The 27,659-nt window shown below is 37.7% G+C and overlaps 2 protein-coding genes across 3 annotated transcripts in view; one reads left to right on the forward strand and one right to left on the reverse strand.

The window, feature by feature from the left end:
* The window catches only part of LOC146372113 (uridine-cytidine kinase-like 1), a 29,602-nt gene extending 27,353 nt beyond the window's left edge, over positions 1-2,249 (reverse strand). For both annotated transcript variants that reach the window (XM_084952717.1, XM_084952718.1), the window contains exon 1: positions 2,110-2,249. In XM_084952717.1, coding sequence (XP_084808843.1) covers positions 2,110-2,198 — 89 coding nt within the window. In that variant the 5' untranslated portion in view covers positions 2,199-2,249. The remainder of the gene's footprint in view (positions 1-2,109) is intronic.
* Positions 2,250-4,797: 2,548 nt separating this feature from the next.
* On the forward strand, positions 4,798-26,148 carry slc30a2 (solute carrier family 30 member 2). Its single transcript, XM_084952720.1, has 8 exons — positions 4,798-5,197; positions 14,044-14,255; positions 15,104-15,250; positions 18,314-18,467; positions 18,681-18,900; positions 19,200-19,305; positions 22,089-22,223; positions 22,460-26,148. The coding sequence occupies exons 1-8, from the start codon at positions 5,115-5,117 to the stop codon at positions 22,603-22,605; spliced, it is 1,203 nt and encodes a 400-aa protein (XP_084808846.1). The 5' UTR covers positions 4,798-5,114; the 3' UTR covers positions 22,606-26,148.
* Positions 26,149-27,659: the final 1,511 nt, after the last annotated feature.

The following is a 27,659-nucleotide window of genomic DNA, read 5'->3' on the forward strand; positions in this document are numbered from 1 at the left end:
ATGAATCTAAATATGATCTGATATGGGTGAGATTTACCCCATGGAAAAAACTGGATAGGGGTGGGTCTGTCACATCATATCACAGTGGCAATGCAGTTATGCAGCTTCAAATAACACCAACAGAAGAGACATGTTTGGGCACCACAGGGCATTGTATTTTGACCGCTCCTCTACATTTCAGGTGTGCTGCTTGACTTTCACCAAAAAACAGATTGTTTGCGTATTTTTAGGCAAGCAGAGAAACACTTGTGGGATGTTTCCAAAGTGCTGTGAGATCATTTAAAGTAATTGTTAGACTCATACTAAGGCTAAGTCCTCATGTTTGCCTGCTTTTTGAACAGTTTGTGTTTGCAGTATGCCATCAGAGATGCCTTGTTCGCTCATAGTGGACCCCCGCTGCTGCTCCAATACAGGCATTTTCATTTTTACAACATATCTGCAGGTTTATGACCACCATTGTGTCAAAAGTAGCCTTTTTCTAACCAAAAGTAGCTCAAAGATGTGAAGCTATAAATGGGTATAAAAAGGGAAAACATTTACCTAAATATATTCAAAATATTTTATTTAACTCTTGGGAACCTGCAGATACACTGTTGTCCTGTAGAGAGAGAAGAGGGTCTCTGCTCACTCCGGAGACCCTCTATGAACTCTCCTCTTCACAGGGAAGCATCTGCTGTCGGTGTGGTTGAGGGGGAGGAAGGGGGAACTTGCCGGCCCTCCCCAGGAAATCACACCGCTGCCCTGGACACAGCATGACACTGGGTGGGGAGCCACCATTCACATGAGTAAGGCTGTCATCATTTGGCTGGACTTTATGGTTTACAAGTCACTACAGTTTGAACATGCAGTCAGTTTCTCAGTTCGTATTTAGAACACTAAGAAAGCAAGTGTGAAAGCTTCACCACAAGGTTTCACTTCACTAACCAGTGGATGACCACCTACTGGCTATGTCCGTGTTTCATTTATAGTCTATGGCTGTAGCTCAATGGCAGAGAAGGTAGGCCATTAAATAGTAACTTGTAAGCGTGCAGAAATAGGCAATAGGTTGCTTTTTGCAGAAGCAAAATATTATGCAAATGTAACACTTTTTAGGCTGATTTATGGATATTTTTTTTATTTCCTTTTGTTTTTTTCGCTTCTGTGCTTCATGCACATCTTAGTCCCTGTAAAGATACAGACACCTAACGTAGATAACTCGCTGACCTAATTTAAATACAAACTAAATGCAGCTTTGCATTTTATTTACAATCAGTGCAGCCAAGTTAAAGGAACACCTTCACAGTAACCATCAATTTTTTGAGTGGTTGATATGCATCAAAGTATGCAAGGATCCAAGGTTTTTCATAGGTGCACTGACATTTCAATGATTCATAAACTCATGCATTTTTGCATAGATTTAACACCCAGCTGCACTACAGCTACACAGCCAGGTCACCAAGCTGCCAGACAGACACCTGATCCCCAGCACATCCTCAGTGCTACGTGTTATGAATAAGGGGGCGTTAGCAACAAAGCAACACTAGCTTCCGTTGTGATACATATGGTCAGTGAACATCTAGAAACTGGTGGTAATTAACAAAAGCCGACCCTGGTTAACAGTAGCCATTCCTAAAAATAAACATTTAAAATACACAATTTGAAAGTGAATATTTTTTGAGATGTGATGGTTAATACGGCCGAATTTAATAGGCCGCACTGAAAGGCTGCCGGATACTTTTAAATGATGAATAAACGCTTTGTAAGTTGAAAACGTTGATAAAATCGTCATTTGTCGCATTAGTCTTGCATACAGAATGAGGGGATCTGTACAGATGCTTATGGAAAGAGACGAGGGCAGAAAGTGTTGATGTAACCACAGATAAAACCTCCATATAATATTTTACGACCGGGCCCAGGTCTCTCTGTCCTCACTTAGGTGTTTTTTCGCTAATTCTCCCATGTTCTTTATTAAGCTTTTGTTCTCTGCACCCACGACAAAACACAATGCGTGGGTTACACCGAGTGTGGCAGCTAGCTGGACTAGCTAGCTGCCAAGAGCCGTTTCCACCGCGGGGCTCGACAACACCCCCGCGTGCCACAACAGCCATATTTTATTCCTTCCTTTTTTACCTGTCTGACCTCGACATGGATCTATCCCCTTCCGTCCCTCCATTTGTCTGCGGCTCATCCGGTTTGCTGTCGCTGCTGGTTGTTGCCATGTCTGCTCAGTCAGCTCAGCGCGGCGCGGCGCGGAAACCAAACACTGGGAGCGTCGTGACGTCAGCGGGCGTAAACTAAGATTGTGTTCAAGGTAATAGAAAAAAAACGAAACTTTTTTTCAAAATTATTTTGAGGATAGTATAAAAGAAATACTATCTCCTGGTTTAAATTTAACAACAACAAAAAACACTAATAATGTATTTAAAGACATCTATTTATTTTAGCTACTTCCTTTAAGGGTTGCCACAGTGGATCATCTCCATCTCACCCTATTCTTAGCATCTTCCTCTCATGCCAACTCTCTCAATCTCCTTCTTCATTGAACCCGTTAATCTCCTCTGAGGTTTTCTGTCCGGTGTATTCATTATACCTCCACTGCACATGCCCAAACCATCTGACCCTTGCCTTAACTTTGTCTCCTAACTGCTCATCCTGAACTGTCCCTCTTTCTAATCTTGTCCATTGTGGTTGCCCCCAATGAAAATGTTAGTACCTTCAACTCTGCTCTCTCTCTTTTTGTCAGGATCCCCATCTCCAAGCCATACATCATAGTAGGTTTCACTGCCATCTTGTAAACGTTCCCTTTCTCTCTTGCTACTATCATTCTGTCACAAATAGCCCCTGACACTTCCACCTGGTTTCCACCTGGTCTACCCTGCCTGCACTTTCTTCTTAACCTCTCTTGTGCACTGTCCATTTCTTTACATGGTTGACCCCAGGTGCTTAAACTCATCTACCTCCCCTACTCCTGCTTCTTGAAGCTTTGCTGTTATAGCTGTCTCCATGTCATTTGGAGATGCATTCTATCTTGCTTCTACTCACTTTTCATTCCTCTTCTCTCCAGACCTTACCTCTGCCTGCCTGGTCCCTGATCTCACTACAGATCACAATGTCGTCTGCAAACAGTCCACAAAGACTCCTGCCTGACCTCATCTGCCACTTATCGCACACCTCTGTACTGTCTTGCTGTCTTCATAGTTTCATAAACTTTTTCCTCTGTAGTTACAACAGCTCCGCACATCATTCCTGTTCTTGATATAATTAATTTTAAAATAACTTTAGATAATTTTTTGGTTACCTTGTTCTTTTGTCTTAGTTCTAATGGTCAATTTTGTGATTAATTTAATTCGCTGGTTTGCCACTATGACAAAATAATGAATTGATTTGTGCTATTATTACAGTAAATTAAACATTAACTATTTTGTTTAACTAACAGATTCTATCGTTAATGCTTACATAGTAAATAATCTTTTACGTGGTAAAAATACAGGTTTAGAACAAGAAATAATTGCTTATACAAATATTTAAATAAATTGTTAAGTTCAAATAAAGTCTTGTCATTGTTTTGCCAAGGACTGTCATTGTAAACTGGCAGTTTAAGGCACGCTTGGAAGTCTTTGTTTTATGCTTGGAAAAAGATGCACACACGCCCCTGACTGATTACAGGTAGTTTAAATTTACTTTAAAAGCATTTTGGGTGAATTTCTGCGTTTAAAACAGAGTTTGAAATCGTCCACATATTCCACATATTACATTAGAGTAATACCAGTTTGCACCACAAGATGCTGTGGTGAGTCAGAGTAATCTAAAATAGGCCATGAATAGCTTAAAATTATTTTCAATTGCAGTCGGATATGAGGAAAAGTTCTTGGGAAAACAAGGGTAAGGCTAGATATAAATATTTTAATAATTAGTGAAAGTTAAAATATGAAAAAGAAAATCCCACTTGCACTGCCAAATAGTAGTAAAAATTAGTTTTTGTTCCAGGTGGTGATTACAAAAAGACAGGTTTCTGCAGATCCAGCAAATTTACGTTTGTCCCATTGTAGCCTGAACGCAGCACTGGAGCGCTGTAGTGCTGAATTTGAGACGAATGACAAGAAAAGTCTCACAACTTAGAATAATTAGCGTATCATGCTGTGTAATGAATATAAAGCATTTCAAAAATAGAGGATTTTGCATGCTCATTAATTCAAATTCTTGTTTAGTTAGAGCCGCATTAACCTGCAGGTACAGAGAAGTATTATTTTAGAATTTTAGAAGCAAACAAATATTTTGCGAAAATGTTAATATGAAATCCTCCTGAGAACAGAGGGGAAAAGGATCTTTCAGTTTAACTTTTTAGGATTTGCGAGTTCACTACAGAGGACATGAATGAAAAGACTGGGGCGCCAGGATTGACACTAGGATGTTAATTTGCGAGGGCTTTGTAAGACTAACTGAGATTTTATGTACAGGATATTAGTGTATATATGACTGTGTTTTTGTATTACTTTAGTCGTATGTTTTACTTATTTGTTTATCTATTTATTTATTTGTTCATCCATAGCTACATAATGATAATTTAGGTATAAGAGCTATTTTATTAATTGTTACCCATCTGTTTAGAGTTACGCCTAAAAATGTTCTGTTTCCTTTTGTCTAACAAGAAACACAGAATATATATATATATATATATATATATATATATATATATATATATATATCTTTCACGCTCGTCCCATTAGCATTCACCAATGATGTGCACCGGGTGATCAGTCAGGCTCTGCGCTGCAGGTATCTCTGCTGTTCAGTCACAGCAGCTGCAGTGATCAGCGCGCTGTGTGTGCCTCATTACTGCCGCTGCAGCTCCAAGTTCGAACCTGCAACTCGGACCAAATTAAAACCTCCCTCAGAAAAAGCCGCATGTGGTTTCCTCCTCCTGCCTCTCAGCACTGCAATGAAGGAATTTCCTCGTTTGTACTGAAGTCTCTGCGCTCACAGAAATGAGGTCTCGGCCTGAGTTTTCCCCGCGCTAACTACACAACAGGAAGACCGGACCGGTCGATTCTCACCTGCATCATCTTCACCTTGGAAAAAAAAAGTCGTACTTTTTTGCCTCTCGGACAGGACACCAACTGACTGCTGGCTGCAAAATGGATAATAATGCTGGAAATTCGGAAAAATCTCACCTCATAGACGAGAAGAATGCCAAGACATATTCACTAAAACTGCAAAGGTGGGGAAATGCTTTGCTTCATATCACTGCAGCTGCATGAAGAATAATACCACATGTAGGACGAAGTTATGTGAACACATTTAGTCATTTTGGGGCATAAATTGTGTATAAAATGTATGTGTGTGTGGGGGGGGGGCGAGAACAATTCTTTGTTTGCTGACACTTAAAGAAAAATGCAAGTAAGCAGATTTTGTGAAGGACATCAACATTTTTAATAGAAAACTCAAAATATTATTTTTTAAATTATAATTTTAAGATAGATGCAGGAAGAATCCACTATTGTTGCACATTATCTTATAAACGTGCGTAATGAAGGCGCACTGAGAGTGGTTGTTATAGTGCACGTTGAGCAGGCTGTGGCTCTCACGGGTTGTTTTATGTGAATGAACAAATTCATTTCCATGCTTGGCTTGTTTCTGGACAGCCTGTGACAAATGGCCCCGGGGCCAGTTCACTGAGCAATGCTAAAAACTCATCATCTGTCATTAGCAGAGGCTCCAGCCTGCAATCACAGAGGGTACACACACACACACACACACACACACACACACACACACACACACACACACACAATCCATGTAGGTGCTTAAACCTGCTGATACAAAAAATACACAGCAGAGAATATTACTAAAAGGCATACACAGAGCTGGTTCGAATTTTTAATTCTAGGGTAGGATAATAAAAATATTAAAACATAGTTGGAATGCGCCCCTTTTCTGGCGTATTTAACAAATAGATCCCACATTATAGAAATAAGTTGTATAGGATTTTCAAGAGGCCCACGTGTAAAAACACCACTTTTAATAATTGAATTAAAAAAAAAACACTGAGTTTAAAATATAGATGGCGGAGCAAATGAACGAAAAAAAGACGATTTTATGCGCACAGTCAAAGCTGATGCAAACATGTGCATCAGCTTTGTTTGCTCAACATCCAGCCGGCTGCTGCAGAAACACACCTGGTGATTTTTCAACGCGCTGCAGAAAAAAACAGGTGGAGACGCTCTCTCGCTTTAATATGAAATACGTGAGGAAAATCAAATGCAATCGCCCACTCAGCCATTAATCATAATCCTGCAGAATTATCTGTTAGTGTTATTTTCAGCCTTCAGAGGCCCTCGTGATGCACGTTTCCACCTCTTTGATCAACTGTTTTTAAGTCAGTGAAGCTGGTAGTTGGAAGTGAATCGATGCCTTTGATTTCACGCTTTAAAACTGGCTGTTTTTTTATTTATTTGTTTTTTTAAAAGATAATTTCCAGATACAACATGATTAAAAAGAGATAAGGTGGCAGAAATTTTACGCTTTATAAAGCAGGAGAAGAAAAAGGGAAGCTCCACTGGGTGGGAAACACGTGTTTTACAGGGTTACTTACTTGCAAATATTAGTGCAAACTTGCAGGGCCTTTGTATTGTATTTATTTATGTATTTTGAATCAATCAAATAAAAAAGCATATTGATCTAACGTGATTTTGTAGAAATAAGTGAAATAGGCCTACTGATCATTTGGGATTCAAAGAAGTGTTCAGAAACACAGACAGATGTGCATATGGCGCTACATTTGGGATTTCATGCACCATTTGCGCCGTTCTTGTGCAAGTGCACGCATGTGTTTACAGTGTCACCTTTAGCATTTTCCTCCCCAGCTGGCAGTAAAGTGACCTTTATTGTTCACATTTAAACCAAATATTTCTACAGTATTTTTGATGTATTTTAGAATCAGCAGAACTCGTAATCAAAAACACAAGAATAGATGTAAACATTAGCATTAATGTTAATAAAATAAATACGAGCATCCACGAATTCCAAAGTCAGACTTACTCAGTCTATCACTTAGAATTCATTTAATTTCCAAATATCACCGGAGGGCTCAACCCGAAGTTCTGTTTTATCAGCTTGAATCTGCTGTTTTGTTTTTCAAGTAGTAAAAACGAAAATGATAAGAAAAAGAGCTTGCATAAGTTTGGAACAATGATTGCTAATCCATTTATAAAATGTCCGAAAATAGAGTAAAATATCATTGAAAATCAATTTAATATGGATAAGTAACAAATACAAAGGTGATTGGATGATTAATTAGTAAGTTGAGATAAAAAAAAATCTCAAAGTATTTGTTTGTAAGTGCCTGACTGTTTGAGGAGGAAAGAAGGGATGCGCCAACTGATCCTTACCCAGGTACCTCTAATGAGGTTAATCCGTCCATGTAATTCACTTTTAAAGTGTTTGTAACATCTAACTGATGGCTATGCTGATAATGTTTAAACTTTGCTTTGTGGACCACTTACAAGCTTTAGCCATGAGTCTGAGGTTACCAGGGTTAAAAAGAAATAAAAAATATCTTTCACTCCGTTTAGTGATCAGTAACTACTCTGATGACCAATTGATGGTGCTGTGGATTCAGTAAGGCTGTTTCCATCTTCCTGAAGATTTGTTAAATGTTTGTCATTAATCAGAGTAAATGTGCAAAATAAATTCTGACCATTAAAATACATTTTTAGTCAAAGCCAAAATCAGGAGATTAAAACCTTTGATATTAAAGGCACAGCAGTTCTTACGTTTTTCAGTCAAATGTCAGTAAGTCATTCAGGACCAAGCAGGAGTAGTTATGTATAGCTAAAAGGCATCTACAGTACTGCTTTAAATGTGCTGTATTGATTGGAGGCAGGCCTGTGATTCTTTAGTTTCCACGCACGAAACATAAGCAATAGGTGTATGTGTATTCTTTTTTTAAATTAGGCATCACTGGATACACCGAGTTCAGCTATTATGTCAAAATATGAGGTTAATTATCTCAAAGTTTGAACTAATTCAAATTTCTGAGAAAATCACTCAAAACTTAAAATGAAGTAAGTATTTATTTATTTATTTATTTATGTGGCAGGAACAAGCTGTCATACATATCTCAACAATTTTTCAATCTCCCAGAACTCAAAAGTCCCATTTTTGAAGAGTGAACCATTGACCACTAGAGGGAGATGCATTGAAACTGGGGCATTTTGCACAAAGTATTTAATGTTCACTAGTGGTTACTTAATGTTTTCTGGCATGCCCAGAAAACAAAAAAGAAGGCAAAAGGTCCACACCCCAGAAAACTTGAATTTGAAAAAAACAAATAATAGTCAGCACATTTAATTTCAGAAAAACCAGATCTATTTAACTTTAGTCCACTGCATATTTTCCTTGATTGGTCACACTCCACCTGTATCAGCTCCCACAGTTTAAAAACCACTGATGTAAGCAAATAATTCCTATTCCTGGTATTTCAGTGGGAGGTCCCAAGGCTGAGGCACATCAAGTGGTTGTCATTTTAATGGATGCGACCATATTGGATTTTATTGAGAGTTTGAAAACAAATTCTTGTTAATGACCAATAGCTGATGCTGTTATCCATCATTAATCACCTAATTAACAACATCACAAACGATTTATTTTGTCTGACCAACATTGCACAAAATATTTAAGGGACTTTCATATAATTTAATATACATTTTAATATACAACATAATAGGCGTGTCACTAGGGATTTAATCTAATCCATGAGAATAAATATTACAGACTGAAGACCAGTGATGAAAAGGAAATGTGACTTTGGTCTGCAATGTGATGTGAAATCATCGTAAACTGTAAACATGACTTATGGTGCACTGATGTGGACTTTTCTTCTCTCTGGGGAAAAACAAAGGCAAATCTCATGGGTCATTCACAAACATTTAAAACTAAATGTTTTTGTTTACATAAAAAAGCCGGATCATCTGGATAAAACCAGGCCTTTTATTAAGGTTAAAAACATGGACTGTTGACCAAGATCTCACCAAGTGTAAAGCTTTCAAAACCTCTAATTAAAATATTAGAAACAAATGTAGCATCTGTATAAAACACAGATCTACAGCCTGCAATCACAGAGGAGATATATATATATATATATATATATATATATATATATATATATATATATATATATATATATATATATATATATATATCCATATATATATATATATATATATATATATATATATATATCCATATATATATATATATATCCATATATATATATATATATATATATCCATATATATATATATATATATATATCCATATATATATATATATCCATATATATATATATATATATATATATATATATATATCCATATATATATATATATATATATATATATATATATATATATATCCATATATATATCCATATATATATATATATATATATATATATATATCCATATATATATATATATATATATATATATCCATATATATATATATATATATATATCCATATATATATATATATATATATATATATATATGGATATATATGTGTATGACACTGCCTATTTACTAAAGCCTGCACATCACAAGTGATAAAACAAAAAGATGAAATGATAATCACTTCTGTACTCCACTGATTTGTCTGCTGAAACATTAATATGCATATCTGTAAAAATAAAACACTGCTCAGTAGTTTCTCACTGCAGAGATTCTTCTGTCTGTTAACAAAAGTGCTGCGGGATGTTCTGATACAGCAGATTGCAGTTGTAATTAAATGCTTATGATTTTGTTTTTTCCCCTGCTGGACTTCCAAGGTCTCATTTCATTTCACAGATCACTGACTTTTCCCCGAGGAGTCTCTCTCTCTGTCTGTGCTGCTGATGCTGGGCAACAATAAACGCTGCTTACCTGCCCTGTGGGGTATTGACAAAGACATGAAAGCTACTTTGAAAAGAAAATCTAATGTTAATAATCTTAGGGAGACTCATTGGGTCTGCCATATCGTCAATTTGTAAGGGTGGCAGTGAAAAAAGTACTTGAGGATGACTGCCAGAGGAATATGAGCCATGTATCAGTAATAATTACTAGTTTGTTTTTTTTTATTATATTTGGAGTGCAGAAGCAGGTTTTTTGGCAGTTTATAGTACCATCTCATTCTTGTGCTTATGTTAGTTGTATTTAAATGAAAAATAATCATTGATGCCAGACACCAAAAGTGAGGCGGGGTCAGCAGAGGGCTGTAAATCCCTAAATACAGACCACTGAGTGAATTATCCCACTCAGGGAACATCTCAGTGAGGACACTTTTGATTGTTTCATTGAATATTTTGGTCATTGTGTTATTTTTTCCCCCAGCAGAGTCAACACGAGGAGCAATCTGTCCTACTAAAAGACGCTCAGACACAGTTATGTTTGACCTGCGATCGTTTGACTTAAACCAAAGGACTTAAAAACATTAAGACTATTAGCACTAAACGCTGAAAGCAAAAACTAAAATGCACCAATATTTTTTTTTGTTGTTTGTACAACTTTTGTTCTTTTTAAGGTCTGTAGTGTTACACATAAAATGCATGAACAGGAAAATACGCATTACAAACAAACACAAAAGCTTTTTCTTCAAATTTGTTTGAAGCCCAGTCACCACCAGGGTCAAAACATCGTCACCACTTTGAAATAAATAGACTGCAAAAAACACATAATTGTAAAAACTTTGCAATATATTGGATTTTAAATAACTTAAACTTGTATTTGCATTTCAAATATAATTTTAAACACACTTTTTTCAATTCTCTGGGGGTGTTTTTTGCAGGTAATGTTACAGTCACAATATGTCCACCTAATTAATGGATTTGACTATTTGACTTGACAAATTAGAGCTGAATGCTACTGAGCCAGTTAAAGGCACAGCTGTACTGCGGTTGGCTGGGAGTGTTTTCAGTGTTTAAAGCCAAGGAGCCACTTGATTAAGGAGTGCTGACCAACAACCAAATAGTTTCCAAAAGAACAGTGCAATTTACTACCGAGATCAAATAAAATAAGCAGTAACTTCATGAGGTATTAATTTGCACCAGAATTTTTGGACGAGAAAGTAAGAAAGTGCAAACAAAAACATTTCACCCTTATTAAATGTAAAACCACCATTAAGTCCACCTTTAGTCAAATCAGCTTTATTTGTATAGCATGTTTAAAAGACATCAGGTGTTGAACAAGTGCTGAACATAAGGATAACGTAGGCAAAATAAACAGAACAGATTAAAATAAATGGAGTAATAAGATGACAAGAAATCCATATATATATGCGCACACACCTATATATAAATGCATATACTAGCATATGTGTACACATGTATACACCAACATTTTAGACAGCACAGATGAAAAGTCATGAAAAAAAATGATCAGGCTTCACTGTGTTCAGTTTACCTTCAGAACGGGATTAAAAAAAATCTTGTTATGTTTGAATTTGGCAGAAGGGTTACAGATGTTAATGGCACAGATGTTTGCTTAACAGGCGGCCCTCCCCCCCTGACAATGTTGCGCTGCAGGCCACACAGTGTGTTTAGTGTCTGAGGATATTTTGCATGAATCTTATGAACAGGATTTTTTTTTTCTGCACACTCTGGAATTTATCATCACCCCAAGGTTTAATTGTGTGTGTGTGTGTGTGTGTGTGTGTGTGTGTGTGTGTGTGTGTGTGTGTGTGTGTGTGTGTGTGGTTTTCTCTCGTGTCCCGGTGGTATAATTGAACAGAATCTGTTTTCCGCCTGGCTGCTTCTTTTGAGGTTGGACATCTTCGAAGAGGAGTGTGTGTGTGATAATCGTACAGCGCTCGCAATCTCCTGTGTGAAGAGTGTGACATTAAAGTGTGTGTCTGGTTATCTCAAGTGAGGCCAAATTAGCTTTTTTCCACCTCATTAGTCACATCATCGAATCCTCCCCCACGCATGATAAGAACAGCAACCTGTGTGTGTGTGTGTGTGTGTAAGAGAGAGACAAAGATAGAAAATAAAATGGAAAGGTCAGCATTTTCTTTTATTCTCAGCAGTAATCCAGTCGGGTCTGCATCTTGCCAGGGTTCAAGTATACATAGATGTGTAATGTCCAGATTGAACACTGAAAAATTTCACTTTCAAATGAAAAGCATCTTATTGTAGATAGGCAAGATGGTGTTAAATGAAACGATTCTGTATTTATGTGCAAAATGAACAGAATGGCAACTATTAAATGATTACAGTATTATTTATTTTACCACTGCTACTGTTTTAATTTACTAAATTACCAAATAAACAGGCCAGATTATTAGGTATTAGGTAATTTATTCAGTTGCTCACTATTACATATATTTACCAGTCACATGGCAGCAACTCAGCAACATTTAGACCCAGAACCTTGTTCCATCTGTGCTATAAGAATTAAGGCAGTTCTGAAGACAAAAGATTGTCCAACCCAGTACTAGTGAGGTGTAACTAATAAAATTGCTGCTGAGTGTACATGTGTTTTTGTATTCTAATCAACTTCCTTCAGATTCCTTTGGAATTACCTGGTACTGGGTTTGAAAGGTTGTCTGCTGTCTCTGTGAATCTCTGTGGTTGATGGGTGACCAGTACTGGGTACACCCTTCTTCTTGCCAAACAACAGCAGGTATAGTCTCCAAACCTTGGCAGTCCTAATAGGATTAATGGTAAATAAAATGAATGGATGGAGTATTAAAAAAACATTTATCTATTTGTTGTTATATGTTTGCTGTTTGGGCAGTGCCTGTCTTCAAGTTTACAGTCTGATTTATTATACACAAGAAGCACTAATTTTATAATTTGCTTGTCAAAGGATTGTTACACTTTCTTGTTAAGTTTTTTTTTGTTGTTGTTTGCTTGTTTTTACAACATTTTGGTCAGATATGACTTTCATTCACAAATTTGTTCTCAATTAAAACACTTCTGTAACCTGGATGAATAGAAAACAACACAACGCACAAGACCTAAGATGGAGCGCTTATGAGTTATTAAAACTCAGGAGCAGTCGTGACGTGAAGTTCTGGACTGTAAAACAGGGCAGTCTGTTCACCCTCCTTCACTGTCAACATGAATCGATTTTAATGGGTTCTTCATCGAACGAAACAGCGCACCATTCTTTCACTTAAGTGAACACTGACTGCGATGCACTTTGTCAGGTTTCCACTTTGTAAACCATTGGGACTCTATCAAAAGATGATCTGCTGTGCTGTAACATTAGCTAAAAAAAAAAAAATCAGTTCACTCAACACCTAAAACACCTCAGCTGTGCTGCTGTTACATGGATGGACAAAAAGCCAGCCTCCATGAGATCAGACAGGGGGTTTTACTAAGGCTGAAATTACATTGTTTTAACAGACATGTCGGTCAGAAGATACAAATATAATCTTTTTTCTTAATAAGTAAATTTATCTTTAGATGCACCCATCACACTGCAGACTAGCTCACATCTTCAAATATAATGCTTTCTGTCTGAACAGCCAAGCATGATTTATATTATTTATACTGTATATAGTGCTTTTCTATTTTCATTGACCTCATTTAACAATGCATTAAAACTGAGCTTTGGAGCACATGTTATCTACCTCTCATTTACGATCAGTGTAGAATTACCAGTTAATAATATATTTATTATTTATTTAATAGTCCAAGTTACTCACATCATTATACAGAAAATGTGAGATGTAAACTTGTCAAAATTGCTAATTTCCATTTTTCCCAGGGAAGGTCACATAAAAGCTTTACAATAAACAAATGCATAAAAATATATAACAAATGAAACATCAAAAAACACAGCGAACAACACTCTGTTCATTCATTAAGTATGTTTAAATGTGGTGCTGAAAGGTAGAGCAACAGCACAATACTGCAGGTGTAAGATTATAATGGCAGCCCTGCATCATAGGTAGGTTCTTCAGGAGGAACAGCTTGAGGGTCACATTGTTTGATCAGGAGCAGCTAAGTGATAATAGCATCCTTCATGGCAAGCTCACTCATTCAACCTGTGAAAATATACTACTGTTTATTTTCTGCCCCCCTGCAGCTCCTTTCCAGACTCCAAAGAACATTATTCAGACTTCCCTTTAAAGAATGGAGGCATGTCGGGCGCCATCGAGCTGAAACGACCCGTCGGCACTCACTGCCACGGCCCCAAAGCGTCGGCATGCGAGGAGAGCGTGGACAAGCTGCTGGCCAAGAAGAAACTCTACATCGCTTCAGCAGTCTGCCTCGTCTTCATGATTGGCGAGGTCATAGGTGAGAAGCACCAAGAAAAGAAATGAATGAGAAAAGAAAGAAACTTGAATGGTGACCTAATTTGTTATGTGCCTTCTCAACCATTTGGACATAAATAAACTTCCCTACTGGATATTCACACACCATAAAGTGTGGAGATTTGTGTGGGACACAATACTTATGACAAGAAGATGGTTATAAGTACTTATAAAGCATAGGAAGCTATTACATTTGACCAAATGATCACTTTTGACGGGAGCAAAAAAATCATGCAGACAAGTGTTCATGCACATGTTAGTATCATTATAAGCATCATAGCAAGAAATGCTTCAGTGGTGAACTATTGAGGAACTCCTTTATATATAAGTGTAGGTTCATTTATCTTTTTGTAGTGTAACTTTTTTACTTTTAAGAGAATAAAATGGTGGCTGACATTCACCGGCTGGTTGCACGGATATTTAAAATGTTCTAAAAGAATAAAATCACTCTTTTACCTGAGGCAACTGAGGCTTTAAATTACATGTTTAATATACCTCTGAGTGTCTAAGATGGGTGTATTTAAAAGCTATTAACAGAGATGTTATTACCCAGCAGGTACTTTCACAGTTGGCGAGCTACGACACACTTTTTAATAAAAATCTTTTTTTATTAGCTAAATGTGAATGAAAATAAACACAGCTTCACACTTTCTGTTTGCTCTGTTCTGTTTGGATATTGTATTCAACATTTATGTACATAACACAAAAAAAAGTGACATGAGTTGGATTATGTCTCTTTCCTTATCTTTAAGCAGACTATTATAAACGCAGTCTCATGGCTCATATACATTATCATTTGTGCCCAGTGTCGTTTTTCCTCCTGATTTACAGGAGGCTACCTGGCCCACAGCCTGGCCATCATGACTGATGCGGCCCACCTTCTGACAGACTTTGGCAGCATGATGGTGAGCCTGTTCTCCCTGTGGATCTCCTCCAGACCGCCCACCAAAACCATGAACTTTGGTTGGCACAGATCAGGTGAGAATAATAAGAATTCAGCTTCAGCTTCATGTAGACTGGATGCTGGAGACAAACATTTCGTATATGCATTATATTGCTGGTCATTTGTAGGAGTTCCTGGGCCTGAGTAATTTTGTGTAGAGTTTCTTTTATTTTGTCCATGTAAACTCCACATGGGCAAAATAAATTCTCCATGCCCTCAACTTGCTTGAGTCACTAGATGTATTGTGGCTATTCTGATTGCATGCCCTGGTGTATCCCTGTGTAAAGGTTGGGGCAGGTAATGTCAGCCTGGATTGATGGTCTCACTTTTTAAGAAAAGGAACTAGAGGCTGTTTTCTAACTTCAAGTGATCGCTCTCATCAGCCTGCCTGAAAACATCTACACCAAGATACAGGAGAGAAGAATCTAAACAGTATAAACTTTGGATTCAGGAGGAATGATGTGGCCTTCCTTCAGTTTTGATGTGTTTTGTGAAGAAGGCATTTAAATGTTCCTCTGGTTTTCTGTGGGGAGTTCTCCAAGAGTCCAGTGGTGCTGCAGTTTGGTAAAGGGTTCCTCTTTGGTACCAACTTTGTTCATAATTCTTATGGACAGGATTTCTAGTTGCCGTCAGTCTGCTGCTGCTTCTCCTTGAAAGGAGACAATTAAGGTGGTTTGGCTATCTGAGTAACACACCTACCACCTCCTAGCTGAAATGTTTCTGGCATAGTATGGGATGAGGATCTGGAGTAGACCCAGGATACACTGCATTATGTCTCTCGGCTGGCTTGGGAACACTTTAGTGTCCACCTCACAAGAGCTGGAAGCTGTGGTTTTAGAGAGGGAGGCCTGGTCATTTCTGTAAAGACTGCTAGTATCATGACACAGTCCTATGCAGGTGGTAGAAAATGGATAGATCGATCTTCTGCTAACCTTCCCTGTGGGAGCATTTTTATACTGAGAAAAAATATTGTCTTCATCCCTTTTTTAATTTAAATGATTTGTCCTATACAGGGAGTGCAGAATTATTAGGCAAGTTGTATTTTTGAGGAATAATTTTATTATTGAACAACAACCATGTTCTCAATGAACCCAAAAAACTCATTAATATCAAAGCTGAATGTTTTTGGAAGTAGTTTTTAGTTTGTTTTTAGTTTTAGCTATTTTAGGGGGATATCTGTGTGTGCAGGTGACTATTACTGTGCATAATTATTAGGCAACTTAACAAAAAACAAATATATACCCATTTCAATTATTTATTTTTACCAGTGAAACCAATATAACATCTCCACATTCACAAATATACATTTCTGACATTCAAAAACAAAACAAAAACAAATCAGCGATCAATATAGCCACCTTTCTTTGCAAGGACACTCAAAAGCCTGCCATCCATGGATTCTGTCAGTGTTTTGATCTGTTCACCATCAACATTGCGTGCAGCAGCAACCACAGCCTCCCAGACACTGTTCAGAGAGGTGTACTGTTTTCCCTCCTTGTAAATCTCACATTTGATGATGGACCACAGGTTCTCAATGGGGTTCAGATCAGGTGAACAAGGTGGCCATGTCATTAGTTTTTCTTCTTTTATACCCTTTCTTGCCAGCCACGCTGTGGAGTACTTGGACGCGTGTGATGGAGCATTGTCCTGCATGAAAATCATGTTTTTCTTGAAGGATGCAGACTTCTTCCTGTACCACTGCTTGAAGAAGGTGTCTTCCAGAAACTGGCAGTAGGACTGGGAGTTGAGCTTGACTCCATCCTCAACCCGAAAAGGCCCCACAAGCTCATCTTTGATGATACCAGCCAAAACCAGTACTCCACCTCCACCTTGCTGGCGTCTGAGTCGGACTGGAGCTCTCTACCCTTTACCAATCCAGCCACGGGCCCATCCATCTGGCCCATCAAGACTCACTCTCATTTCATCAGTCCATAAAACCTTAGAAAAATCAGTCTTGAGATATTTCTTGGCCCAGTCTTGACGTTTCAGCTTGTGTGTCTTGTTCAGTGGTGGTCGTCTTTCAGCCTTTCTTACCTTGGCCATGTCTCTGAGTATTGCACACCTTGTGCTTTTGGGCACTCCAGTGATGTTGCAGCTCTGAAATATGGCCAAATTGGTGGCAAGTGGCATCTTGGCAGCTGCACGCTTGACTTTTCTCAGTTCATGGGCAGTTATTTTGCGCCTTGGTTTTTCCACACGCTTCTTGCGACCCTGTTGACTATTTTGAATGAAACGCTTGATTGTTCGATGATCACGCTTCAGAAGCTTTGCGATTTTGAGACTGCTGCATCCCTCTGCAAGATATCTCACTATTTTTGACTTTTCTGAGCCTGTCAAGTCCTTCTTTTGACCCATTTTGCCAAAGGAAAGGAAGTTGCCTAATAATTATGCACACCTGATATAGGGTGTTGATGTCATTAGACCACACCCCTTCTCATTACAGAGATGCACATCACCTAATATGCTTAATTGGTAGTAGGCTTTCGAGCCTATACAGCTTGGAGTAAGACAACATGCATGAAGAGGATGATGTGGACAAAATACTCATTTGCCTAATAATTCTGCACTCCCTGTATATCAGGTTTATGAAGTTCACGTGGTGGCTTACACAAGGAGAAATTATACAGACAGATTCCAGATACAGATTATAGAGAGCGCAGTGTTTAGCCTCAACCGTTGGAAAAACAAACACCTATTAAGACAGATTTGGCATCTATGAAATCATCCATTAGTTATGAATTCCTGTTTTAAAGCCTTGATCTGAACAATTTTTGCTATTTTGAGACCACTTGTTTTGAGCAAGTAATGACTGTGACTGAAGAACAGAGGGAGGCTCATATGGTGTAGAGTTTAAGTGTAGCCTGCTATATTGACCATCATTTACAAGATGAACATTAACTTGCATTGACTGACAGGGAACTGGTGATTGAGGCCATCAACGTATTAGTAAAGTCAGTTTAGTTTAAGCTCAGAAGAAGCAGTTTAATTTTAAAAGTATATGGTCAGCAGCATACAGTAGATGTGCCTCCTTATTATCAGTGATGAACTGCATGACTACAACAAAGTAATAAAGGTTCATGATTTTCTTCTCCTTCCAGAGATCCTCGGGGCATTCATCTCAGTCATGTCCATCTGGATCGTCACTGGAGCTCTGGTCTACTTGGCCATTGAGAGGATCGTACGTAACGACTATGAGATTGATGGACACGTCATGCTGGTCACCTCTGGCTGTGCTGTCATCGTCAATATTGTGTGAGTGCTTCACACCTTTAAAAGTATATTAACGCTTGTAAAAACTTTGCTCTCAATGTATGCTGCTGCTATTGATACCATTACATAATATTACTATTACTTTTACTATTAATAAAAAAAATTACAAATATTTTACTAACAAAAACCATAGACAGTATTTAAAAGATGGCTGTAATACAACTGATGACCCTTTGTCTCGTTTCCTTTCTCTAGCATGGCGTACATCCTCCACCATTCGACCACCTTCCACGCTCACGGCAGCGGTTACCACCAGATCGACGAGGATGGTCAGAGCCCCGTGGTTCATGGCCACTCGCACGCCCTCCTCGGCAGTCATGGTAACACAAGCGTCCGTGCTGCCTTCATCCACGTGGTGGGAGACCTGCTGCAGAGTGTCGGCGTCATGGTGGCGGCGACCATCATCTACTTCCGGGTCAGATAAACAGATATATTACATGATATAAAACAGAGTCATATTAAAAGCACAAAGACATGCAGGTACATGCATATTTGTATTCTGAGCATTAGAGAATTATATTTGAATGTGTACAAAGAAACCATGTATGGTTTCTTATGTATTATGGATGAAAGATTCAAGCATTTCTGTTGTGTTGCAAGATGTTCCTGTTTTTGTGCCTGGAGCACTTTAGTGCCTCATGACTGTGGAAATCACCATCTGACGCCCTTTTCCTCGCTCTTTAAAGTGTCCTTAACCTCTTTTCTCTCTTTCAGCCCGAGTATAAAGTAGCAGACCCCATCTGCACGTTCCTATTTTCTGTCTTTGTTCTCTGCACCACTGTCACCATCCTCAGAGACGTCTTTAGGATACTCATGGAAGGTATTAAACAATCAACAGCTTCTTATGTTCGAAATACTTTTTCATATTTTAATAGTGGAATCATATACTGTACCTGATAGTTCCCATGAAGCATAAAGTATTTTTGTTATTATGCAAAAGGGGTACTTCACACCAGATTTACATATGTGTTTTTCCTCTTGCTTGTTGCGCCACTGATCTATCTACATACTGGGTTCTCCAGATCAGCTGTAGAAATGCCTGTCTTTGAGTGCAGGAGGGAACTGACTTTGTGGGCTCAAAATGGAAAAACATATATTTGAAAAACTCACAAACTCTTGTCAGAAATTATAATGCAGTTACTCAAAAAAAAAAAACCCATGTAATGATAACAAACCCTGTTGTAAGTCAATAAATTTGATATTTATTTATTTATTATAATTTAATTAAACACATTGAAGTTCAAAGATTTGATTCAAATCATAAAATGTACAATTACAACATAATATCTCCAGAAGTTCTTTAAATGGAATTATAACAAATTCAATCCAATCCAATAAGTCCAGTATGAAATCAGGCCAGTTTTTGTGTCCTAAGGTTGTTGTCCTGAAAAAAAAAAAACCCTGCATCACACTGAAACTTCTTAAAAAGATCGTCCAGAAAAAATACATTTTTCAATACTGTGATAAATGTTTAATGTGAAGATGCTTTAGATACAACGGGTTCATCTGTAGCTGGATTTGACATGAATGATTATTATTTCTTTTTCTTCTTTTATTGTGTTAAATCTGAGGTTTAAAATCTAGTTCACAATTTTCCTTACATGCTGATTGTGGCACCAAGGGCAGATGTTATATAAGCTGTAGCTTCTGTCACAGCTTTTCAGTTTGAAATCTAAATAAAGATAAAATAAGATAAAATAAAATATAACTGTTATAGCGTCTCCATCTTCTAGGCTTGGCTTAGAGTAACTTAAATTCCTTCTTCATATGGTGAAGTTGAGGGTCTGTGCAGATGTTTGCATGCCTGCTTACTTTTTCTGCGAGTGAAGACTCAGCTGCAGAGGTTTTGCATTACAATGCACCAAACATGGATGCAAACCAGGTTGACTTTAAAGACGTATAGCAGGAATGACTGCTCAGCCGTGGTTTCTCCAGCTGTTTGTGTTTGCAGCAGAGTATAATCGAGGCCTTACTGTGCAGAAGAAACTGTGCAACTGCCCGTAACAAGAAGCTCAGGCTAACAGCAGAATGTAATGATTAATGGCAGCTCCTTTGCTGTAATTTCAATTACATGCTTCTTTTGGTTAGCAAATATAGTTTAGTAGGAAAAAAAACACACAGTTGCCGGTGAAACTGCTTAAAACTAAACTGGTGGATTTGATTTAATTTATACATTTGTTTTGGTAAATCTATCACAGTTGGTGGAAAAATACATTGTGCAGTTTGTCTAATGATATTTTTGTTGCCTTAAACACCACAAACTACCTTTGCTATATTCATGGGTACCCAGGTGCCCGATATCGCGAAAAGTAGATGATAAACAGGAATACAAGCCAAAGAAAAAAACACAAAAAAATCCAACAAACATAAATCTGATTTTATTTCCTGACTCTTCAAGCTATAAATTCAGTGTCTCAGCTTGATATGAGATTGGAAAAGGGAGAAACAGCTAGCCTACCAATACCTATAAAGTTCAGTAACACTGTTGTTAAAGCCAGCAGCTTGTTTTAGGTCAACGGTCAGAAACAAGCATGCAGCTGCCCTGCATCAGTTTATGCTGTTTATTAGAAAAAACTCTTTTGAGAAAGGTTGAATATTGCTTTAAATTAAGCTTATGTGATATTTCTGACCATGATGCCTGCAGCTAGGATCCAGCTGTCAGGCTTTGACCTGGTATGAAAAAGGTTAACATCACATGTTGCAAAGGACAGTTATGTCACGTGGAAGTGCAAAAAACAACATATTTGGAGCCTAACTGAAGTATTCATGGTTTAAGATATGTATGTCCCCAAGCTCCACATGGCATGTTTGTGTAAAACAGCAGAGAAACACGTCTGTGGTTTTCCTACACAGAACAAAGAGCGGGAGGACAGATGGTCACATCCTGGGGATGCCCTGAGATGTTAGATCGCCCAAGTCTCTGCACGTCACTGAACTTTCACACGATGACCCAAAGTAGCTTTTGGGCATCTTTGAAAAGAAGCTCACAGTTTGGTGTCAATGAGCAAAATGATAACGTGCATGAGAGCCATGTATCTGATGTAATACTGTATACATACATGAGAGTTTTAATACTTGTATTTATGATTAGTTTGCATTTATATTTCTTTTTGGGTTGAATTTACTTTCAGTTTGTTTCCGTTTTAGGTTTGTCTGTTTATATTTTTATTACTTTCACTGTTAGTTTTAGTGTTTTTATAATCTTAACGTAGAAATATTTCCCAGATTTAAGATCTTCAGAATAGATATTGTAGTACACAAAACAAATTTTGAAGGCAGTCATGCAACTACCTCAGTCTCATGTTCAGGAATGCCTCCTGCACATTGTCTCTATAGTTTTAGTGACTAGTTTTAATTAACTACTGTATAACTGGTCATGATTTTAGTCAAATTTGACTTCTTTTCAACCTGTAGATCAGTAAAATAAAACATATCACTGTGTGCTTATCGAGGAATAATATTGTTCTGTATACCAGGCCAAAATCAGGTTGACAAAGTCTCTGTGTAAACCATCTGAAGCAGACTGTTTGCATGTGAGCCACACATTCACAGACGTACTGTTAAATTGGTGTGTCTTAATTTTGATGGCCCGTTGTTTTTCAGGGTCCCCTAAAGGAATCGAGTTTAACTCGGTGAAGGAGGTGCTGCTGTCTGTGAAAGCTGTGAAGTCCATGCACTGCCTGCACCTCTGGGCTCTGACTCTGGGCCAGGCGCTGGTTTCTGTTCACCTGGCTGTAGGTAAAGTAACACACTGATCTACAGTGCATAGTACAGTGAGATGCACAGGGAATTAAGGCTACTTTAGCCAGACATTAAAAGCTCCACATGGCTGATGAGCACTAGCCGGCATATTCCGATATGGGAATAGAAAACTGTGATACGAAATGTGGATTTCTGTGTTACACCCCTAACAGACCACAGTAGAGTAAACCACACTCGCTCTGTTCATTTTTACCTTCTTGTTTCATCACCAGAGGAGGGCACTGACCAGCAGTCTGTGCTGCAGGAGGCCACTGACCTACTCCACACCAAGTTTGGTTTCTACAGCATCACCATCCAGGTAGAGCTCTACTCTGAAGACATGAGCTACTGCTCCCACTGCCAGGACCCCAGTGACTGATAAACAACCAGAGTGGACTGGACCCAGCAGGACATGGACGACTAAGACACATTGTCATTCTCTCCTGGTGGTCTGGAGTCGTGAGGGATGTATTCACAGAGCAGCTTCCCTTCAAGGAAAGAATTTTTTGGTTGTTTTTGCCATTAAGTTTTAAAAGATTTGACAGTGAAATCATCCTTGTGCTGATAGTAGAGTCCTGATACCAAAGCTCCATGCTAACATGGAATATGCCAGTTAATTCAAAGTCCTTCAAAAAGGGGTGGCATGCTTTATTTCCATCACAAACTGAGACAATTTCACAAGAATCACCAGGGTGAAGCTGTCCTTGGGGTTGCTGGTGCTAGCTTGTAAGGAAATTTTCAAGAATAAAGGAAAGTAGGGCCCTGAAAAAAAAACACATTTTACCAAAAATCTGACCTCTTCTAATTAATTTCCTCAACAAAACAAAGATCACATCACAATACTATTTATATAAGGACCACTAATATCTTATTTCCAGTAATATGGTGCCAGTTCTGCTCTGTTCTACCTTGGTGCCTTTTAAGAATCAGCCCACTGGTTATCTGTAAAGTTACTGGCAGAAACTCGAGTACTTATCATGGAAATAACTTTATGTGGTAGCTCCTTCATAATGACAGATGTCTATCTTTGGGGTGAGACATTTCGTGGTGTAGAGATGGTGCCCACTTTTGGTCACAAGTACCACTTTTTTGGTGGAAATGCCTGTGCACAAGCTCATTAGGTTGAAAATAGATATAAGTGATCCATAGAAATGATCAATAATAGTAATTGTTCTCCATCAGACACCCTATTTTAAATTAAGAACAGTCATACCAGCTAAAATTCAGAAGTTATGAGTTATACTTTACCATAAATTCTGTATTAAAACACCTTAAAGACACAGTGACATTATTTATTGATGTCACTGTGTATTAAGTTTTTATTTGTTTCTTTTTAAAAAAAAAACCAATTCTGTTTTACTTGCGCCTCAGCAGTGTTTCATTTCAGGCTTAATGTAAGTAAACAGAAAACACTGCCAAATAAATGAGCACATACAGTGATTAGGCTTATAGCTATTCCTACAGTAAGGTAAATCCTTCCTTTGTGAATCTAATAATTAGCACAGTTTACAAAGTTAATATTATGTTGCATTACATAAGAAGTGTTACTCGATAATGAGACAATAGACGTTCAAAGAAAGTGTTTATTGAGGTCCTGAATTAAGAGAGGTGACGCTTCTTTGTTCCACTGAGTTCTGTACAACCACAAGCCTCATTGAAACTCAAGGAGTCGCCCTCTGCTGGTCAGAAGGAAGGATGCCCATTTCAGACATTTGAACAACAAAGAAATAAATAAATCTGAGGAATTTTCTGAAAATATTTTTATTCAGCCACTTCTTGATTAATGCAACTTTCTTACTCATTTTAAATGATAAAATGACTTTAAAAAATTAAGCCATTGTGAAAGGTGATGAATTGCACGTTTTTAATTTTGCAAGTATTTTTTTATAGTTGTCTTCTACAATTGAAAGGCAGTAATTGTAGTAAAATCCCTTCTTCTTTCAAAAAGATGCTGAATCACTCAAACACTTTAATTCAATCAACTGTGAAATTAGTGTAAGTTAAGTTCCACAAAACAGGAACAGTCTCCTCAAAGTCTTCTTCAAATTGCTAAAAAATAATTAAAAACACTTTTAAAGCACCACAGGAGATTGATTTTGCTGACGTGATTAAAGGCATCTGTGTAGATGTTTGTCCAAAGTAATTTTCAGTTTATCTTCTGGGCTATTAATTAAATGTTTCCAATTAATTTATGAACATTAGCTTTACTCTGTAACAAGAACATAAGGTAATAAATAAGAGGCATAAGCTATATCATCTGCTGCAGATGTTAATATGGAGCACCTGATGAAACTCTACTACAGACACATTTGTTGTATCAGCTCTACCAGACCCACTATAGTGTAGTCATCTCTATGCAAGGCTTGCAAGCATAACATATTTTTAGTGCTAAAGTGTTAAAAAGCTCACTGATGATTGATTTCTGACATTTCTTTGTGCACGTTTCAAGTACCTGTAACATGCTGTCTCATGAGTAAGAATAAGAATAACTCTTTAAAAATCTTTTAATTTTGTCTGTACTCTTGGTCACCAAAGACCACATTGTGCTGTTACTAAAGACCACAGGGACGTCATGAGACGCAAACAGGAAAGGACATGACAATTAAATTGTTAAAGAACAATGTTCATCCTTAAAAGGAAATGTTGGAGGCATGTGGCACTAAATGTGTCACATGCAAAATGTGTGCAGCTCTTCAGTAATAAACTCACATATACGTTCACACTTTTGTTTTCACTTTAGAAAATACATAAAGACGTATTCATGTTTCCACCAAACAAAGGGAAACGTGTTCCTTCTCATGATTGATAAGCACTTTGACAACAAAGAGTTTCAGAATCACGATTAGCTTTCCAAAACGACCTTTAAAAACAGACACGATCAAATCTGTGTTGCATGTGTAGCTCAGAGCTGTTTATATAATGGTGGGCAGAGTATCGATATGGATTGAGCAGAAGGAAAATGAACGGAAAGTGTCAGACTGAAAAAGCATTCACCTACCTCCACTGTCAGATCTGAGTGGACATTTGGGTCTGAGGGCAAAAATGATTTAGTTCTGGAGCCGGACGATTAGTTTCAGCTGCTGTCATCTATCTCATCTCTCTCTCATTCTTCCAGCAGACATCCATCTACTGTATGTTTCTCCATTTCCTGGGCTTTCATCAATCCATCTGCTCTCCATCCATTCATGTTTTGCAAGTCATGAAGCATCAGCTTCCTCTTACCTTTTTATAGACTGGGCTATGACTTTATGCATATCTGACACAAATCTGTTATATTTTTGTTTTGCTTTGTTTTTGACCACAGAAGAAGGCAATGCTTATTTTTTGTACTGGGATCCAACCAATCCCAAAGAGCTAGGAGAAATTCAAAAGGCATTCCAAATAAGAGACTGGGCCTAGAGACCTAAACATTTTGTTAACTTTCACCAGAATTGTGGACAGATTACTGAACATAGACCAAGAAGCCCAAGAGATTAGTCCAGGGTCCAGTTTGTTTAAAGTGACTGTCAGTCAGTCTACTACAGAGAAACACAGAAATATGAAGACAAGAAAAACTATATGAACAAAAGTAATGGGACACCTACACACCACACCTACAGGAGCTGCACCACTTGCAGCTGATCATATAATTTCTAGGAGGGAGAAATTTCATGAAATACCTTGTTGCTGTGGATCCTATCACTGTACTGTGTTCAGATTCATTGGGCTCTTTAAAGTGACCCATTCTTTCACAAATGTTTACAAAGGCAGACCGCATGGCTAGATGCTTGATGTGATAAGCTTGTGGCAATAGGACTGAAAACACCTCTATTTAAAGATTAAGAGGTGTGGTCCAGTACATTTGCTCATATAGTGTAGTGTTCATATACTGTACTTTAACTAAAAACAATCACAGAATGAATGCAGAGGACCCCCCCCCCCCCCCCCCTCCACCCCACCCCCACTAAATTTACATCAATCTGGCCAACAGTTTGTTTTGTTTGTGTTCAAAATCATGATGTAGCTGTTGGGATGCTTAGAGGACAAGAACAAGCTAGCAAGCAGAAAGTTTGGGCTGATGATAGTTTTAAGAATGGGCTGTAATCACATTGTCCACTGGGGACCATGAATATCCACAGGAAGTTTCACACTAATCTTTTCAAAAGTTATAATTTGGCCTAAAGGGTCACAAAAAGACAAACTGGATAATTTATAAAGAAAAATGTAAAGATACCTCCTCTGGTGAGCAGGAATGGGGACATTTTCATAGCAAGCTCTCCATTAAATTGGTTTGTACTAGTTCATTTTGTACAGTGCAGAAAATCTGAGCTGGTGATGGCACTGGGAGAAGGGGTAATGCAATCATCACAATCAAAGTTTAACTGAGACATCCTCTGGGGACCATGAATATCCACATCACGCTTCACAGCGAGGTCATTAGTTACACTGAAGATGGCACTTAGAACCGAGCACTTAGACTTACAATTACATATAATTACATAAAAAATACACAGCATTTTAATGGAAAATGTCCACTATTTTAATGTATCCATTGCTTTTGGTGTGATTTACGTGTAAATTCACCATAATTTTTCTTTTTTTCTATTAGATCTAATCCTCTGGGGACAATGAATATGTAAATTAAGTCTTAGAGCAACATGATTATGGTGATTATCTATTAAGTGCCTCCCTCCTTTGGCATGAGAGGAAAAGCTATTTTATGACCAAACCGGAAATTTTAGAGGGCATCACCTTGGGACTGGTGGAGCTGGGTATCTTCAACATTATAAGAATTCACTGTCTTAGATCCGCAAACACCCACAGCATGTTTTATGGAGATTTCAGATTTAGTTTGTATTTTCTTTCAGGTTGAGAAAATATAATAATAAAAAAAAAAAGCTATTTTACACCCATAAAAAAGCCAATGAGTCCGCCAACATGCCTGTAATGCTTCCCAGCTGCTATCAAGTGTTGATGTTGACTGTTGCTTTAAATGAAAGGACAATTATGCATTGAAATTGCCGAATTCACGTCCATTCTGATCCAAGAGCTTGCATGGTTGTTAGCTGTTATTCAATATCATGTACAGTAAGAAGTTTCTTGTTCAACTGCCAGTCAGAATATGTAGACGCACCATGTGGAGGTTCAATCAAAGAATAAAATCTTCTTTAAAATTCTATATTTTCACCAATTTTTAGAGATCCTATATATTTTTTTCCTTTTAGAAATTATAAAATGAGAATATATAAAGGACCCAACACCTACAGATTTTAGGTTAAAACAAAGCAAATATAATAAAGACCTATGCATTTTACTGCACTGGTTTTGATATACATGCAGTTCTCCTATACGGGCTCTACTGTTACAATTGAAGCTTTATAAAGTTTATTTCATTCCAAGAAAAAATAAAATAAAGGAAAAACATTTCCTGTTTGTTCACTCTGAACATCTAAT

Source organism: Perissodus microlepis, chromosome 15 (genome assembly GCF_051167445.1).
Source record: "Perissodus microlepis isolate ML-2025 ecotype Zambia chromosome 15, ASM5116744v1, whole genome shotgun sequence".
In the NCBI taxonomy this organism is placed as follows: Eukaryota; Metazoa; Chordata; class Actinopteri; order Cichliformes; family Cichlidae; genus Perissodus; species Perissodus microlepis.